This window comes from Talpa europaea (genome assembly GCF_964194135.1).
Source record: "Talpa europaea genome assembly, chromosome: 8".
Taxonomy (NCBI): domain Eukaryota; kingdom Metazoa; phylum Chordata; class Mammalia; order Eulipotyphla; family Talpidae; genus Talpa; species Talpa europaea.
Genome location: NC_140075.1, coordinates 112,807,548 through 112,822,625, shown reverse-complemented (window position 1 = coordinate 112,822,625; position 15,078 = coordinate 112,807,548). Strand labels below are relative to the sequence as shown.

Sequence of the window (15,078 nt, the reverse complement as noted above, 5' to 3'; positions counted from 1 at the left end):
GAGTGTCTTTTCAGATTTTGTTTTCGTACACTATTCTGTTGGATGGTGACTGGCGGTATGTAAATCATAGGTGTCTTCAACAGCTTTTGTGAGAATGTTCACGGATTACCAGAAGAAAACAGGTTCAGAAGTCAGATTCCAAAGGACCACTAAAATAGGTATCCAAGAAGATACTCTTTAGCTTTCTTCTGAGAATTGAGCCCCATTTTGGTCTTTTGTTTTATAGCATCCCAGTGGAGGGTCCACATTTGTTTGGAACATCCCTCATATAGAAGTGGGCAGCATTGGGTGTGATAGTATAGTGTGGCCCTTCTGGAACTCTGGCCCTGAGCTGATTGCATCTCGCTGATAGCAGGCAGAACCTGACACTTCACTGTGACATTAGTATGGTTTTGCTTGTTTGTCTTATAAGCAGGAGATTCCTAAGTGCATTGATGTTCACAGTTTCTCTTTTAAAATCCCCACTTGCCATTCTTTCTCAACAGAAGTGCCATAGGACTGCTTAAAGATAGTTTGTCTTAAGAAGTTTTGAAATAAATCTCATCTGACTTTAATTGTAAAATATAGTCAGAAAAATATATATAACGAGATAAGGAGAGGGATTATTTAAGTAGACTATGGCCAGTAGCTGTATTTAAAAATATTTTATTTTTTGAATAGGTAATACATAAGGTACAAAGTTCAAAGAGGCAGTACAATGCAAAGTGCCCTAATCCTGCCCCCATCCGCCCTGTCACCCTCCCCACAAGCCAAGCCACTGTTTCTAAAAATTTACTCCACAGGTAAGAGGTGAAACAACATGCACAAGAATAGTCACTACAGCATTATTTATGATAGCAAAAGGTAAGGAACCATGGAAATGTCCATCAGTAAGGGACTGATTCAATAAATTAGGTCCATATAGTGGGATAGTACGCAGTTAGAATACAGAATGAGAAGGCTCTTAATGTGCAAGTACAAAGTGAAAAAAAGCCAAGTGCAGAACAGTGTATCTAGTGTGCTGTGTGTATTTTTAATACAAGAATGTGTAAATGGGGCATCCCCGGTGGCGCAGCGGGTTGAGCACAGCGCTGTGAAGCTGTCTGCAGCCTCTGTAGTGCGGGTTTGATTCCCGGATGGCCAGGGAGATTCCCACATGGTGCAGCAGACCTCTCCTGTCTCGCCCGCTGCTCCCCTCAGCAGTGTATTTTAGTCCTTCTGTCTGTTCTGCTCCCTGCTTTGTCTGGTGAATCCTCTCACCCTCCCGCGCCTCTGGCTTGTACCCCAGTGCTTGTATAAATAAATAATTCTTAAAAAAAAAATGTGTAAATGCATGAAATACCTCAGGAGGGTGATGATTGGGAGGAGGGGCATTGGGCACTTAAGGCACAAAAAAGAAAATTTCTGAAGTACGGTGGAGTGGTAAGGATGAGGTCAGCACATACCCAATTCTCTCCCCTTTCTTAGATGATAGCAGCATATGTCACACTTTGGTGTACAGCCTTCCTCTCCCTTTACCCCGTAATCTGTTTTTGCTATCACGGTATATAGAACTGCCTTTTTTTTCTTTCACTGGACTCAGCAACTAATTATTTCTCATCTTTTGCTATTACACATAATGCTGCAATATTAATGGATGCCTTGCCTATGTCGTTTCACATTTGGTAAGGATTTATCTGAAGGTTAAATCTAAAAGTGGAGTTAATAAAATATTAAGTACTTTTTATAATTTTGAAAGACATTGCTATATTATCCCCATGAGAAGTTGGATCAGTTTATATTCAGCTATATATGAGAGTGCCTGTTTCCCAACATTCTTACCAACTAGGAGTCTTAAAAAATTTTTGTTCTTTGCCAATCTGACAATTAAAATAATAGGGTACTAACTTGCATTACTTTTACTATGCTTGAAGGTGACAATATTTTCACTTGTTTAGGCACTATGTCTGCTGAAAGCATCTCAACTAGTATAATAACTGAGGGCAAATTATTTACGCTTTGCGTGTCTCAATTTGCTCATCCAGAAATTGGGAATAAATACAGTAAAGTAGGTTTACCGGATGGCTAAATGAAGTTTATGTACAACACTCAACACAGTGCCTGGCACAGAGCAAGCATTCACTAAGTTATTGTGTGATGGCTGACAATCAGAACAGCAGGCAGGACAAGACAGATTAAACCAAGAAAATAGCATCTATCTCCGTTTCTCCAGTCACAGGGATTCTTGTTCTTTTACATCGCCATTCAAGAGAGAATTGCAAGGTGGAGCTTTCCTTATCTTGAAAGATTAAAGACCCCTTTTCCATGGGGAAAAGGCACAACCAAAAGCACAGCTGGTGAGGGGGTTGTCACAGCCTCATCTTGAATAGTTGTACTTAGCCAACGTGATAAAGAAATTGATTTAATATGAAATAAAAACCAGAACAGAAGAGCCCAGATTTACATTTCTTTATTCCATCATGGTTTTAAACTCCAGCTAGCTGAAGTTGGAGTGTCTATTTGTAAACTCAGGGACATGAGCCAACCATTTTATGAAGGGGAAAAGGACAGAGGGCAGAGTAAAGAGGAGAAAAAACATTGGAAATCTGGATTCCTTAAACAAGACTGCACCGTATTTCACCAACTAGAAAATAAACCGTTTCTTTTGAGCACATCAAACTGCTTCCCATCTAAGGAGTGTCCAGGAAAGATTTGTTTCCTGTAAGAAGCAGTACTTAAAGGCCTTCAGACATGTCCGGTGACACCACTTGCTGTGATGTACAGGAGCTATTGCTGGGTAGATTTTAGATGTTTATTGACCCAAATCTACTGGATATTTTCTTTAGACTTGCTAATACCTTGGTTCCCTCTTTCTTATCAGTTCCCCATATTTTTTCATATTCTTGCTGCTTTCTCAGGCTCCTTGTTGCCCTTTATTTATGTCTCTTACATTGGGCAAGTTAGTATCAGTCTTGCTTCTCTGACATGAGGAGGATCTTCTGCCCCTTTCTTGGACAACAGAATTGGCTACAGGAGGGAGATGTGGCAGAATCCGGCCCTGACCAGATTGGCTGAGTGGTGGTGATAACTTCCCCAATCCTTTTTTGCTTCACAGATTCAGAAGGACCATCCCAGATCAGATGTAGCCTCTGACCCAGTGGTGTAATCATCAGGATGATAATATGTGGATCATGGATGGAAAGGGTGTTTGCAGTATGAGGCTGAAAGACCTTGCACATTTGCACAGCTTGAAGGGCTGGGTGAGAGCCATCCTTTTGTGAGCATCCATGTCAAGGCCAGGGCAGATGGAGGACCGGGCCTCATGGCCAGTGGCTGAAGCACTAAAGCATTTGGTGTTTGAGCCAAGCAGGGCATGGTGGCATGGAGGCAGTGACAGAAGCTCACAGCCAGAGCCTATTCTGGGAGAGATGAGAAGCAGGCCAGACTGACTGCAAGCTGGGATGCAGGGCATCCTGCCTGACATCTTCATAGGGTCTTCCCAACCAGGAGGGCGTCCATAGGGCCCCGCCTGTGACTCAGACCCATTTCCAGGTAGCTGCTCACACTCACCCCTCACTGCTACTCCTTGGCAATACAGTGCGGGGGGCCCGTCGCGGCCACATAACCTGGGGAGCAATGGCAGCGGTAGGAGCCCTCGGTGTTCTCACACTGACCGTTGTCACAGAGTACAGCAGGTCCATTCAAGTCATCGCACTCGTTCACATCTGAGGAAGGGAAGGAGAGGGCTATAGGGGGAGCCCAAGTATCTGGTCTAAGCTCTGGCTCCTGCCCTGTAGTGGAATCCTAGGTATGGCGGCCAGAGGCTGAAGTGACTGCCTAAACTAAGCAGTTCAGGGACATAAAGCAGGTGGTAATGAGCCCATAATGTGCTCTGAAGAGTGCCCATACCCTTGCTGGGAACGTGTCTGGGAACCTCCCTGGAAAGGACTTTCTAAACACATTAGGCCTTTGGAGTTTTCTCACCACTGGGCCAGGCTCTGGGAAGCCCCACTAGGGGGCGGCAGTGGATTTCCCTACTTGCCCAAGTTGACTGGCAGAGCCCTCAGTGAGCAGTCTGACTTCTCCACAGGGCGCAGCAGGGCCACCCTGATTCTAAACTTACCCACACAGGCCATGTGCGCCGTGTCCAGCTGGAAGCCCTCAAAGCAGTCGCAGGTGTAGCCCTCGCGCACGCGCACGCAGCGGCCATTCTCACAGCCATTCAGGACGCCGCACTCCTCGGCCTGAAGCCCTTCGAAACCGGCCTGGTGCTCTGGTGGGAGGGAGTCGAAGGGAGCTGTGGCCTTGTATTCAACCCTGGAACCCTTACTCTCTGCTCCAAAGGGGTGCCTCTATTGAACCCCTGAGGTGGGCATGAGCAAAAGATGTTAAAACAAAAGGCAACATTCCTTTCAAAATAATGAGCATGTGCCATTTTAGTGGGAGCTTGTGCTATGCTTTAAACGAGGGGCCAAGAAGGTTTGGATTCACGGCTTTCACCACGCCAGGGCTCCTGAGCAGGTGGTATCTTTGCAGTTTTGATTTTGTTTGGCGGGAGGTAGGGTATTTTGTTAAAAGCTTTCTGTTGGTGCCCCCTGTGCTAGGTCAGCAGGCAATTATGGGGTCTGACCCAGGCATTTGGACTTGTCCCTTGAGTGCCCCATGAGAGGGCTCGGTGTGAGTTTCCCCTTCCCCGTCCTCACCCTGCTGGCAGGGACCAGCAGGTAGAGGGGATGGAGGAGAAACAGCTCCAGGGCCCAGTTCTTCCCCATTTTTGTAGCAACACAGACCTGGATGGCTGGCCACGTAGTGGGGCTGGAGTTCTGAGGGCTGCAGAGGTGGCTCCAGGACTGGTGCACGATCCCCTGGGTGACTGGCTGTGTTTGGGAAGGGTGGCTCAAGGGCGGTGTCTTCAGGGCCTAGATAGTTGTAGAAGGGGGCTCCTTCTGGGCCGTAGACGCCATAGTGCAGGTCGTCGGGCCCAGGCCCATACTCGTACCCTGGCCGAAAATGGACTCCAGCCTCCCGCTCTGCTTCAATCCGGGCGACATTGCACAGCTGAGCATAGACCTCTGTCAGGGAAGAGGGAGAAAAGAAGCTGGGCCCAGCTCCTGGCCGCTAACTCCTGGTATGCTATTTTCCGGCTTACTGCCCCGGGAGGGAGCATGCTGGGGCAGGTGACCTCTGAGAGGGCCTGGCAGTGCTTCTCTCCCCAGCCCACTCCTGCCCCCCTGGGTCTCCAAGCAACAGGGACAGAACACAGGACCATTACTCTGTTCGTCTACTCCTTCACCCCGCCAAGATGAGGGCATCCCCTACCCTGGGCCCAGCCCTGTTCTGCAGCTATCGCCCTTCCCTGCAGGCGAGGGCAGCCTGCCCCTCTCACCGGAGCTCCTGGGGGGGCACAGAGCACACTGCTGGCTCCAGGCCTCGCCGTCCTGGCAGCAGCATTCCGTGTAGGTGGTGCGGCGCCCATGGAGGGGTTGGCTGCACACATAATTGGTGACTTTTTTCCAGCAGATGTCCATGTGGATGTCATGGTCAGGGAGGTCCTCTGGTGGCACAGGGTGCAGAGGCATATGAGCCCCAGCCCAGGTTCACTGTCCCTGCTGCCCGGCTGTCCCAAGCCCACTGACCCGTGCCGCTGGTGCCATTCACGCAGCGCTGCTGGCTGAGGTCCAGGGTGAGGGGGGGGCTGCAGAAGCAGTGGAAAGAGCCTTCCGTGTTCACACACTCGCCGTTCTCACAGGCCAGGTCTTCGCACTCATCATGATCTGTGGTGGCAGGAAGATGGGAGGCACGTGGCGCAGCACCAGGGGGGTTTGCTCACAGACCCGCTTCATGGAAGGGGTTAGCCTATAACCCATGGTGAAAAGACAGTCCCGGCATCCCCTCCCCTGCCCCAGCCTGGAAGGCCCTTCCCTGAGGCTGTCTTTCTAATAGGTCTGCGTAATCTGTGACAGCTCCAGAGCTCCCTTCACCTCAGACCTGCCGGTTGGGACTCCCAGCAAGCGTGGGGGCAGCAGGCAAGGGCTGGGTGAGCATTCAGCTGTGGACCCGGGGGTGGGGGTGGGGAGGGGCGGTGTGTCCTCACCCTCACACTTCCTGTGGGCGGCATCGTAGTGGTAGCCGGGATTGCACAGACAGATGTAGCCAGGCACCGTGTTGAGACACCTGCCGTTCTGGCAAAGACCTGGCCCGAACATCACACACTCGTCTGCATCTGTGGGAGGGCAGAGCTGAGGTGAGGGCGGGGGGAGAAGCAGTAGGAGACAGCACTGATGACTTGGGGCTCCAAAGCCAGACTTGCTGGATTTAAATCCCAGCTCTGCCTCTTGCTGGGACTTTGGGCAAGTTGCTTAGCCTCTCCTGCTGCACAGTTTCCTATCTCAGTTGTGGCTGCTTCTACTTAGCCTTGCAGTTGTGAGGATTACAAGATTAATCCATGTAAGATGCTTAAAATAGAGCCTGGCACATAGCGGGCACTTAAGGAAAGCTGCTTCCAGTTCTGGTCTTTCTCCAGCTCCAGGGCAGTGGTGCTGAGGGGCTCATACCTGAACTCTGGGTTTGGGCTCCCCAAGTTTTTAGCTCTGCAAAATGGTACCATGGAGATAAGCAGCTGCTTCTGGCCTTTTTTCACCACACTGTCTGCTCTGTCCCTGTGCCTTGTGATTGTGAGTTAGTTAAGGCATCAGAACTTGTTCCTGGAGGGTCCAGCGTCAGGGGAGCAGAGGAACAGAGTTGGGGTTATAGGGACCCTCCATGAGGAGCGTGGGTCAGAACTTCCCACTAGAAATTTGTAGATAGTCAGCCCCGGGCCAGGAAAGATGGAAGCACACTGGGAGGCTGGGGCTATCTGCAGCGCTTCCTTGTGGGGGGGCTCTTGGATGGCTAGGCTGGGCCCTTTGAGGTGAGGGGAGGGCCGGGAGGGGGTTACCTGTGTAGGTGGTCTGTCCGAACATCCAGGCTCCTTCCACCGGGACGTAGCCTTTACCGCTAGGGCAGATCTCGCGGAATTCAACTGTGCAGGGAGGCACCTCAGCTCAGAGAGAGAAGGGCTCTGCCCTTCCCCCTTCCTTTCACTGTCACCCGGCAGAGCTGACTCTGACAGGATTGGGGTCCCCCCTTGGGGGTCTCACCTGAGTCCTCGGCGGGGCAGGGGTCGCAGGTGTCTCCCCAGCTGGCTCCCTGGGTGCAGCAGCACTCGGCCTGGGTGGTGTTCCGGCCCAGGAGGGTGGAGCAGGGTGGCTGGCCGTTCTGCCCAGAGTAGCATCCCATGCGGATGGGGCCTGGGGGGTGCTCCCCTGGCGAGACCTCGGGGATACTCTGACCTGTGTGTGATAGATGCCTCCTATGTTGTATGGTCATGGCCCTCTGGGACACTCCAGCCTTTGGATGTATTTTCAAAAGTTGACATTTATACGGCACGTCACAGTGTGCAAACGCATTCACCTATGTTATCTCACTCGATACTCTTGCCGACCCTAAGAACTGGGTATTATCATCCATTCCATTTAACAGATGTGCCCGCTGAGGCTTAGAGAAGCTAGGTGACTTGTAGCCACACAGCTATTGAGTGGCAAGGCAGGGAGTCTGCCCAGTTCCTCTGGTGCCAAGGCCCCTGCTCTTTCCAGTAGACTGCTCTGCCTTCACTGCTATAGTGGGGTGCCCCTGTCCCTGGCATACAATATGGGCAGGCTTCCGGTCACTCCTCTGCTTTATAGTGTACCCTGGCCCTCCTACCCTTCCTTGTCCTGGGTCCCCTCTCATTTCCCCAAGTCAGAGAAAGCCAGCCAAGTCCTCATCCAGTCTGGGCTGAGAGGCTGAACCTAGCCTTCCTCGGGTGCAGTGAGAAGCGGGCAGTGGAGTTGAGGGCAACTTCAAGTTTTCTCTCACTTGGGGAGGGAATGGGGTGGCTCTCTGAGGGCAGATTGAGGGTCCCTGCAAGACCCTATACAGGGCAACCCCATGTGGGCCTCATCTTCCTGGGCCTCCTGTGAGGTCATCACAGTTCTGTAGCCACCTGGATGTTCCCTGGCCTGGACCAAGCCCCTGCTTGTTTTGCACACTAGACTCGTCGCCCCTCCACATTCCACCCCTAAGCTGCACCCCTGCCCACACTACCCCAGGTCCAGCCCAGGCTCCCTGTGGTCGTGCATGACCAGGTGGGGTACAGGGTGCACTCACCTCCAGCCACCCTTGGGCGGCAGCGCCCCTCCTGAGCATCATACTCCTCCAGGTCACTGGCGCAGAGGCACAGGAAGGAGCCCTCCACATTCTCGCACAGCGCCGCCCCGCACACGGCCAGCATGAGCTCGCACTCATTCACGTCTGCCAGGAGTGAGGACAGGCTCGTGGGTGGGGAAGAGGCAGCCATACTCCCTGCTCCTGACTCCAGTCCAGGGGCTAGACCGTTATGCTATCCCCCCAAAAGAAATAGGCTAGGCCTTGGGGGAAGAGCAGAAGTGGGTATGAATCAGCAGGAAGGGGGCAGAGATGAACAGAGAGGGGGGAGATGGAGGGGGGAGAAAGGTGGCAGAGAAGTGTCACCCAGTGGACAAAGACATTCTCCCAGCCTGTCTCTTGAGACTCTGAGTTCCCTAAGGGTGGCACCTCATTAATGTGCTTGCTTTCCCTGCTAGCAGAAGGAACCACCTGGCCACGGGGGCCCTCTGCAGGTGGAAGTGAAATCCCCCCTCCTTGTCGACTCTGTGAGGACCCATTATGGAGCAGCTCAGGAGGAGGGGCCTACAGTTTCTATCCGGGACATCCAGGATCTGTGGAAATGGGATAAAGGCCCTGACCCTTCTCCTGGCTCAGAGCCTGGCCAGCCCGCGGGCTCTCACCAACACAGTCCCAGCCCGAGGGTGAGGCCTGGAAGCCTTGGTCACAGAGGCAGCGGAAGGAGCCGTCCCTGTTGTCGCAGAAGCCGTGCCTGCCACACACGGTGTCATTGGCACACTCGTCAATGTCTGCAAGACAGGGGCCCTGAGTGTAGGTGCACTCTTGCTCACTCTATTTTCTGGCAATACTTGTTTAAATGGTCTATTAACACCAAGATCTGTGAAAGGCAACTTCTAAATAGAACAAGAAAACTCTAATATTAACATTCCTCAATTTTTGTTTGGCCCTACTGTATGGAAAATACATGAACTTCAAACAGTTGTAGAAGTCACGCCCTTGGGAGAGAAGTGTCTAGCTAGAGCATGACAAATAGGTGTTCTGGGTCCTCCCACTGCTGGCTCCCCTCCCTGCTTGCTCCCTGCTCACCGATGCAGTCTCCAGTCGGGGTCATGTGAAAGCCAGGCTGGCAGCCCCGGACACAGCGGTAGGAGCCAGGGCTGTTCTCACACCTCCAGGCCCCACACACTGAGTCTCCGTAGTCCTCACATTCATCAATATCTGTCCCCAGCGCCATGAGAGAGGACAGAAGTGGTCACTGCCCTGGCCCCGGCTCTCTGGCAGTACAAGGTCATCATCTCATCCCCCAAACCACCTCTGGGGTCCTTGATGGGTTCCAAATTACCAAAACCTCCAGTTCAGGACCATTTTCCTGACCCAGAAGGGGTGTGTCTAGGAGGAAGAGCTCCAAGCCAGGAAAGCACTGAGCCTTCTGTGTGCCCACCCCTTCCCCCAGCCCTTCCCCGAACAGCAGAGCACTTGATATTTCTCTTTATCGAGAACCTTCACCGAAGTTCATTACAGAGAGCTAGCTTCCTATCTCAGTTTCAAAATTGTTCATGACTATTTGTCCTAGCATAAGACAGAACCTGATGGGTGTTTAAAGAGTATCTTTGGAATCAATTTGGCTTTGAAACTAGATTGTGTGCTCTGCTAGCACGAGGACTTGGATGGTCTTCATTTTGTCATCCTTGGGTGGCCCTGAGCCAGCAGAGGCTCAATAAATGCATCCGGTGGATGATTAACCTGCGGAAAGTGCTCTGCTCCCTAGGAAGCTGCAGTTCCTGGTCCCAGGGAGCCAGGGACAGGTCAGGGGTGCAGGTGGGCAGACCTGGGGCAGCGCCCTCCGGCGCATGAAGCCCTTACCCACACACTCCCCATTCTCCGGGGCCGGCTGGAAACCAGTCTTGCACAGACAGTTGAAGGAGCCCTCGGTGTTGACACAGTGCCCTCCCTGACACTGGTCTGTGGCTTCACACTCGTCCACATCTAGAATAAGGGTGCCAGTCAGCCCGCGCAGGTGTGGGTCCCCAGGGCCCTGTGCAGCTTCCTTTGGGCCCCGCGCGGTTGTTAGGAGGGTCAGGGAGTGGTTCAGGGTAGGACAGGGCTGAGAGATCCCAGGGAGAGTCCGGAGCGGAGCGGGGAGTCAGCGGTCAGGCGGGGGGGAGGGGCCTGGAGTGGGGCTCTGTCAAGGAGAGAAGGATGGCACTTGACATGAGTCCAGGGCTCCTGTGTGGCGCACATCACGGCGGGGCCCTGGTGAAAGACTCCCAACATTTGGTTCCCTCCTCGCTCTCAGCGCCCATCTTCCCGCCCCACCCCTGGGTGGGGAAGTGAGCCTTTCATGTCCATATTCATAGCCTCCAGCTCTCCCTGCTGCTGGCAAGAGGACATGGCCCTGCTGGCCTCTCACCCTGGCAGCTGGTGCCCCCATCTGCGCTGACAAAACCGGGTGCACAGAGACAGAAGAAGGATCCGTGGCTGTTGAGGCACTCTCCGCGGGGTGCACAGTACTCCTCGCCCCTGCACTCGTCCACATCTGCAGAGAGAAGATAGGCAGCTCCCGCTTCCCGCACAATCCCCTGTGCCGTGCCTGGTGGGGAGACCTGAGACACTCACCCTCACACGCGGTGCCATTGGCCAGCTGGAAGCCCCGGGGGCACAGGCACTGGTAGGAGCCGGGCGTGTTCCTGCACTCGCCACCCAGGCAGCGGCTCTGGAGGTCTTCACACTCGTTTATGTCTGCGGGCCACAGAGGAAGGTGGCCCATGCAGCACCGGGGCCAGGAGCCCCAGGCCGGGCTCTGGAGGGCTGCCGCCTGGCTAAGACCACCCATAGTGGGTCCTGCCCTGCAGCATCACAGCCGAGAGAAGCTGAGGGAGGCTTCAACAATTGGGGGGAAGGGCGGGGGAGGAGAGGGCTAGAGGATGGGGTTCTGGCCCCTGTCCAGCATGATCCGCCTGCCTCTGACAGCCTCTCCAGTGCCCACCTTGGGGACACTAGCCCCACTGTGCCATGACTAGGTGGCTTGGACTTTACTGAGACGCAGTGGGAAAAGAAATGAGAAATAAACCATAGAAGCATACAAAGAACCTTAGAAGGTTCTCCAACTTGGCCGACAGATTGCTTGGAACAAATGGGTGTTTTTCAAAATGTGGTCCCAGCACCCACCTCCATGGAGAACCCTAGGAAGCTAGTTAGAAAACAGATCCAGAGCTCCCCTACAGAGGCTGAGTAAACAGGTCTGGGACCAGGCCCCGGAGCCTGCGTGTGGAACAAACTTTGCCGAAGATATTGACACACGTAAGTTGTGACCCTGCAGCTCATCAGCCCGCTAGACCTGCTCCGCAGTCACCCTCTGACTCCTGTGGGGGCAGGCTGAGAATTGGTGGCCCCAGCCAGCCCCCCATCTGAGGTGGACAGAGAGGCCCCAGGCCTGGAAAAATCCTGGCTGTGTCCTGGTCTCTCCCTTCTCTAAGGATGATGGGTAAGTCTCCTGCACCCCTCTGCCCTCCTCCCCTTCGCAGGTGTGGCCCAGGGCGCTGGGCTGGTAGCCCTTCTCACAGTCCCTACAGGAGAAGGAGCCCACAGTGTTGGTGCATACTCCGGAAGGGCAGACTCCAGGGAAGGCACACTCGTCCAGGTCTGGGCAGATAGTCAGCTGGTCACTGGGGGACCTGGGGTTTTGGGGGGCTCCCTCCCCCTGATGAGGGAGGGACCTCTTCTGCCTCTGACCTTTTCTAGCCTTGTAAGGACACTTCCCGCTCCCCAGGGAAGGGCAGTCCCCGCCTGTGAACCTTCTGTAGGGCAATCCTAGCACCTCCAGAACATGCCAGGGCAGCTCTCATCAGCTTCCCTCTGGCTTCTGACTCCCCATTCCTCCTGTCCTCATCTCCAAATTTGGGGATTCTGACAATAGAAGCTCTCCTTGGGGCCAAGTTCATGGATGGTCCTCCAGCCTCGCCTGAAGACTGTCAGCATCACCTGTTCTCTGGGAGGTGAGAAGGCCTCCATTCTCGGTGGCCCTCGGGGTTACCTTCACAGGCAGTGCCATCTTCATTCACCCAGTACCCGCTCTCACAGGCTGAACAGGCAAAAGAGCCCTCAGTGTTGAGGCAGAGGCCCGTGGGGCACGAGGCCCTGCTGGCACACTCGTTGACATCTGAAACAGGCCATTGAATGCTGTGTGAGATCCTGCAGGACACGTGTGCCAGGGCTGGCAGGTGGGCAAGGGGGAGGGAGAGGTGACATGGCAGGGGCAGGGTGGAGCGATGTGGGTAGGGAGGCAGGACTGGGGTGATTAGGAGTATTTGCGGGGGGCAGGGTAGCTGGCTGATTCACCTGGGGAGGTGCTTTAGCATCTTTACCTTGGCAGCCCTTCCCGTCTGAGGTGACCTCATAGCCCTGCTCACAGGAGCATCTGAAGGAGCCCTCTAGGTTGATGCACCTTCCATGGGCACAGACCCCGGGGGTCAGACACTCATTTACATCTGTGGGAGGGAAATCCAGGAGGGTGGGTTGACCAGAGGACACCCTGTATATATCCTAGAAAAGGGGGCCAAATCTCCCAGGTCTGGGGCCGGTTTGGCCCACCGGCGGACACCTGCAGCGAAGTGTCCAAGACTCTAGATTCACAAATAGGCCTGAAATCCTCTGGCTTCCTACCTGCCAACCAAACGGGTATGCTCCCAGGTTCCCAGCCCGACAACCAGCACAAATAGGTGAGTGGGCAATGCAGACAGGCCAGCTATGCCTGGGCGGCCAAGTGAGTCTCCAGGGCCTGGGAAATGTCTGCCCTCTCCAGAGCCTCAAAGCATCTATTCACAACTCAGTCCCTCCTGGCATTCTGAACCCTGGGCCCTTCTTCGTACGGGGGCAGAAGGGAAAGAACATTCCTCCTACAGCCTACATGTGGCTCCCTCTGGAGGGGGAAGACACCCACTGTTCATCAAGGCATTGATGTTTAGACTCTGCTGTTGAGCACAGACGAGCAGAAGACCCTCCCCACGCCCCCGGAAGCCAGCTGTGGCTCACACCACCCACCAGCCTCTGCCTAAGACACTTGGCACCTCTCTTCGCCCAGCAGGATCCAGCCACAGAAGCTTCTGGCACTCTGGGCTGTAGCTTCTGGATGGATATGGCCAAGAAGCCGAAGGGGCCCCCACCCTAGCTGATTCAGAGGGCAGAGCACTGGAAACAGAAGCACATCCTCCTTGTGCCCAGGGTCATCTGGGAACCCAGCCTCCCAGCTACTTCCTTCTCCCACATCTTACCCTCCCTGTGTGTGGGCTCAGCCTAAGATCCCAAGACTGACTGCCCCCCAGTACCTTCCTTGGCAGGCAGCCCTCACCTAGACAGCTCCCTCGCTGGCCCCGGTAACCCTCCTCACAGGCCAGGCAAGTGTAGGAGCCCGGGGAGTTGACGCATCTCCCTTCCGGACAGGTGCCAGGGTGACGGCATTCGTCGATATCTGCAAAACAACAGCCCCTCCCTTGGTCATCTCTGGGAACCGCAGCTCATGGGCAGGTCTGTGGGGAGGCGAATCCTTGACCCTGCCCTGGGCCGGGAGAGGGATGTCAGTTTCCACACAGATGGAAGCGAGGAAAAAATGAGCATTGTCCTGTGTTCCAACTCTACCTCCCACCCACTGTCCTAGACAAAAGACAGAGCTGGAAGAACTTAAAAATTTGAGGGAAACTCCCAGGGTGGGTGCAAGAGGCTGTGGTCCCTCTAGCTGTGGGGGTGGGGTGAGAGAGCTCCCCTTCGTGAGCCAGACCTTTGGGAAGGGACTTCAGTGCCCCCACCCTGGGTCCACCCCCCCACACCCCACCCCGCTCCCATGAGCTGTTCCTTTACAAGTGGCAATTACTGGGATTGCAGCCAGTGGGATTGTCGCCAGAGGAGCCTGAATAGATCATGAGGTGGGCAATCAAGGCAAAAAGGACTTCCCTGCACATGGAAAATGAGGACTGATGACGACCCTCGATTTTGGATGTAGTCACCACCTGTTCCCGAGGCTGATGGAATAAGAATGGAGGCTGACAAGGTTTCTGTGCTGGAGAGAAATTCTTCCATATAAGAATCAGGTGGTACCCCGGCATCCACTCATGAACAGAGCGAATGAGTGTGCGCACTGGACAAATAGGGGAAGACGGGACCAGACAGGCCTGGAGAAAGCCCTGGAGGAGGCGGGAGAGTTCCCCTCAGGAGCCCGGCAGGGGGCTTCCTGTTGTGACCTGACGCATCAGGGGGTCCATCCAAGGCACCAGAGAACTGAGTCAGGGAGCTCCTATCACAGGAGTGAGCTGTGGGAAGGCATGCTCCTCAGCCCAGCACCTGGGGTCCAGTCACTTCTGACTGAACTCCAGGAAACAAAAATTTACTCTTCCTAAATGGGCAACTGTCCTTACACAGATTCAGAGGCCTTGTGCCCCGAAAAAGACCTACTCAGCTGCATGGAGGAAATGCAAGGGTGGGGCCAAGGGTCAGGATACAGGCCTTCTGTACAGGGACTAAAGCCAGGAGCTGTTGTTACAGAGTAGGATGGGCCCTGAAGTGGAAGGTGAGACTGAATCTCCCCTGAGAAGCTGGGACACATCAAAGCCCTTGTCCAAGGGAACCAGGGCATGTCGAGTCCCACACTTCACCCTGGGTCAAGAAGAGGAAGACATACCCACAGGGCAGGTGCTTACTCAGCTGGGTATCTGCAAGTAGACACCTACACCTCTCAGGTAACCTGGGGGAAACGAAGGTAAGGCTCGTCTCTGGAAAGGGGACAGCAGGAGCCCTTAAGTGGGTTGTGGTGACACCAGGCTGAACAGGTCTAAGCATTTCTGGGAAGGTGGAGATGGAGAGAATGAGGCAGAGGAGACAGTGAAGGGTCTAGGACCATCGACTTTGGCCACCCAGGAGAGAGCAGTCAGTGTGTGGCCTGCTGGC

At 54.2% G+C, this 15,078-nt stretch overlaps 1 protein-coding gene across 1 annotated transcript in view; it reads right to left on the bottom strand.

Annotated features, from left to right (window-relative positions):
- Nucleotides 1-3,537: 3,537 nt before the first annotated feature.
- The window catches only part of LTBP2 (latent transforming growth factor beta binding protein 2), a gene marked incomplete at both ends in the record, with an annotated part of 85,401 nt that continues 73,860 nt past the window's right edge, over nucleotides 3,538-15,078 (bottom strand). Inside the window, 18 exons of the mRNA XM_084240312.1 lie at nucleotides 3,538-3,683; nucleotides 4,082-4,231; nucleotides 4,749-5,030; nucleotides 5,345-5,512; nucleotides 5,595-5,732; nucleotides 6,053-6,181; nucleotides 6,896-6,979; nucleotides 7,098-7,289; nucleotides 8,146-8,289; nucleotides 8,805-8,930; nucleotides 9,229-9,360; nucleotides 10,006-10,128; nucleotides 10,553-10,678; nucleotides 10,759-10,881; nucleotides 11,650-11,784; nucleotides 12,176-12,301; nucleotides 12,507-12,629; nucleotides 13,490-13,609. Coding sequence (XP_084096438.1) covers nucleotides 3,538-3,683; nucleotides 4,082-4,231; nucleotides 4,749-5,030; nucleotides 5,345-5,512; nucleotides 5,595-5,732; nucleotides 6,053-6,181; nucleotides 6,896-6,979; nucleotides 7,098-7,289; nucleotides 8,146-8,289; nucleotides 8,805-8,930; nucleotides 9,229-9,360; nucleotides 10,006-10,128; nucleotides 10,553-10,678; nucleotides 10,759-10,881; nucleotides 11,650-11,784; nucleotides 12,176-12,301; nucleotides 12,507-12,629; nucleotides 13,490-13,609 — 2,567 coding nt within the window. The remainder of the gene's footprint in view (nucleotides 3,684-4,081; nucleotides 4,232-4,748; nucleotides 5,031-5,344; nucleotides 5,513-5,594; nucleotides 5,733-6,052; nucleotides 6,182-6,895; nucleotides 6,980-7,097; nucleotides 7,290-8,145; nucleotides 8,290-8,804; nucleotides 8,931-9,228; nucleotides 9,361-10,005; nucleotides 10,129-10,552; nucleotides 10,679-10,758; nucleotides 10,882-11,649; nucleotides 11,785-12,175; nucleotides 12,302-12,506; nucleotides 12,630-13,489; nucleotides 13,610-15,078) is intronic.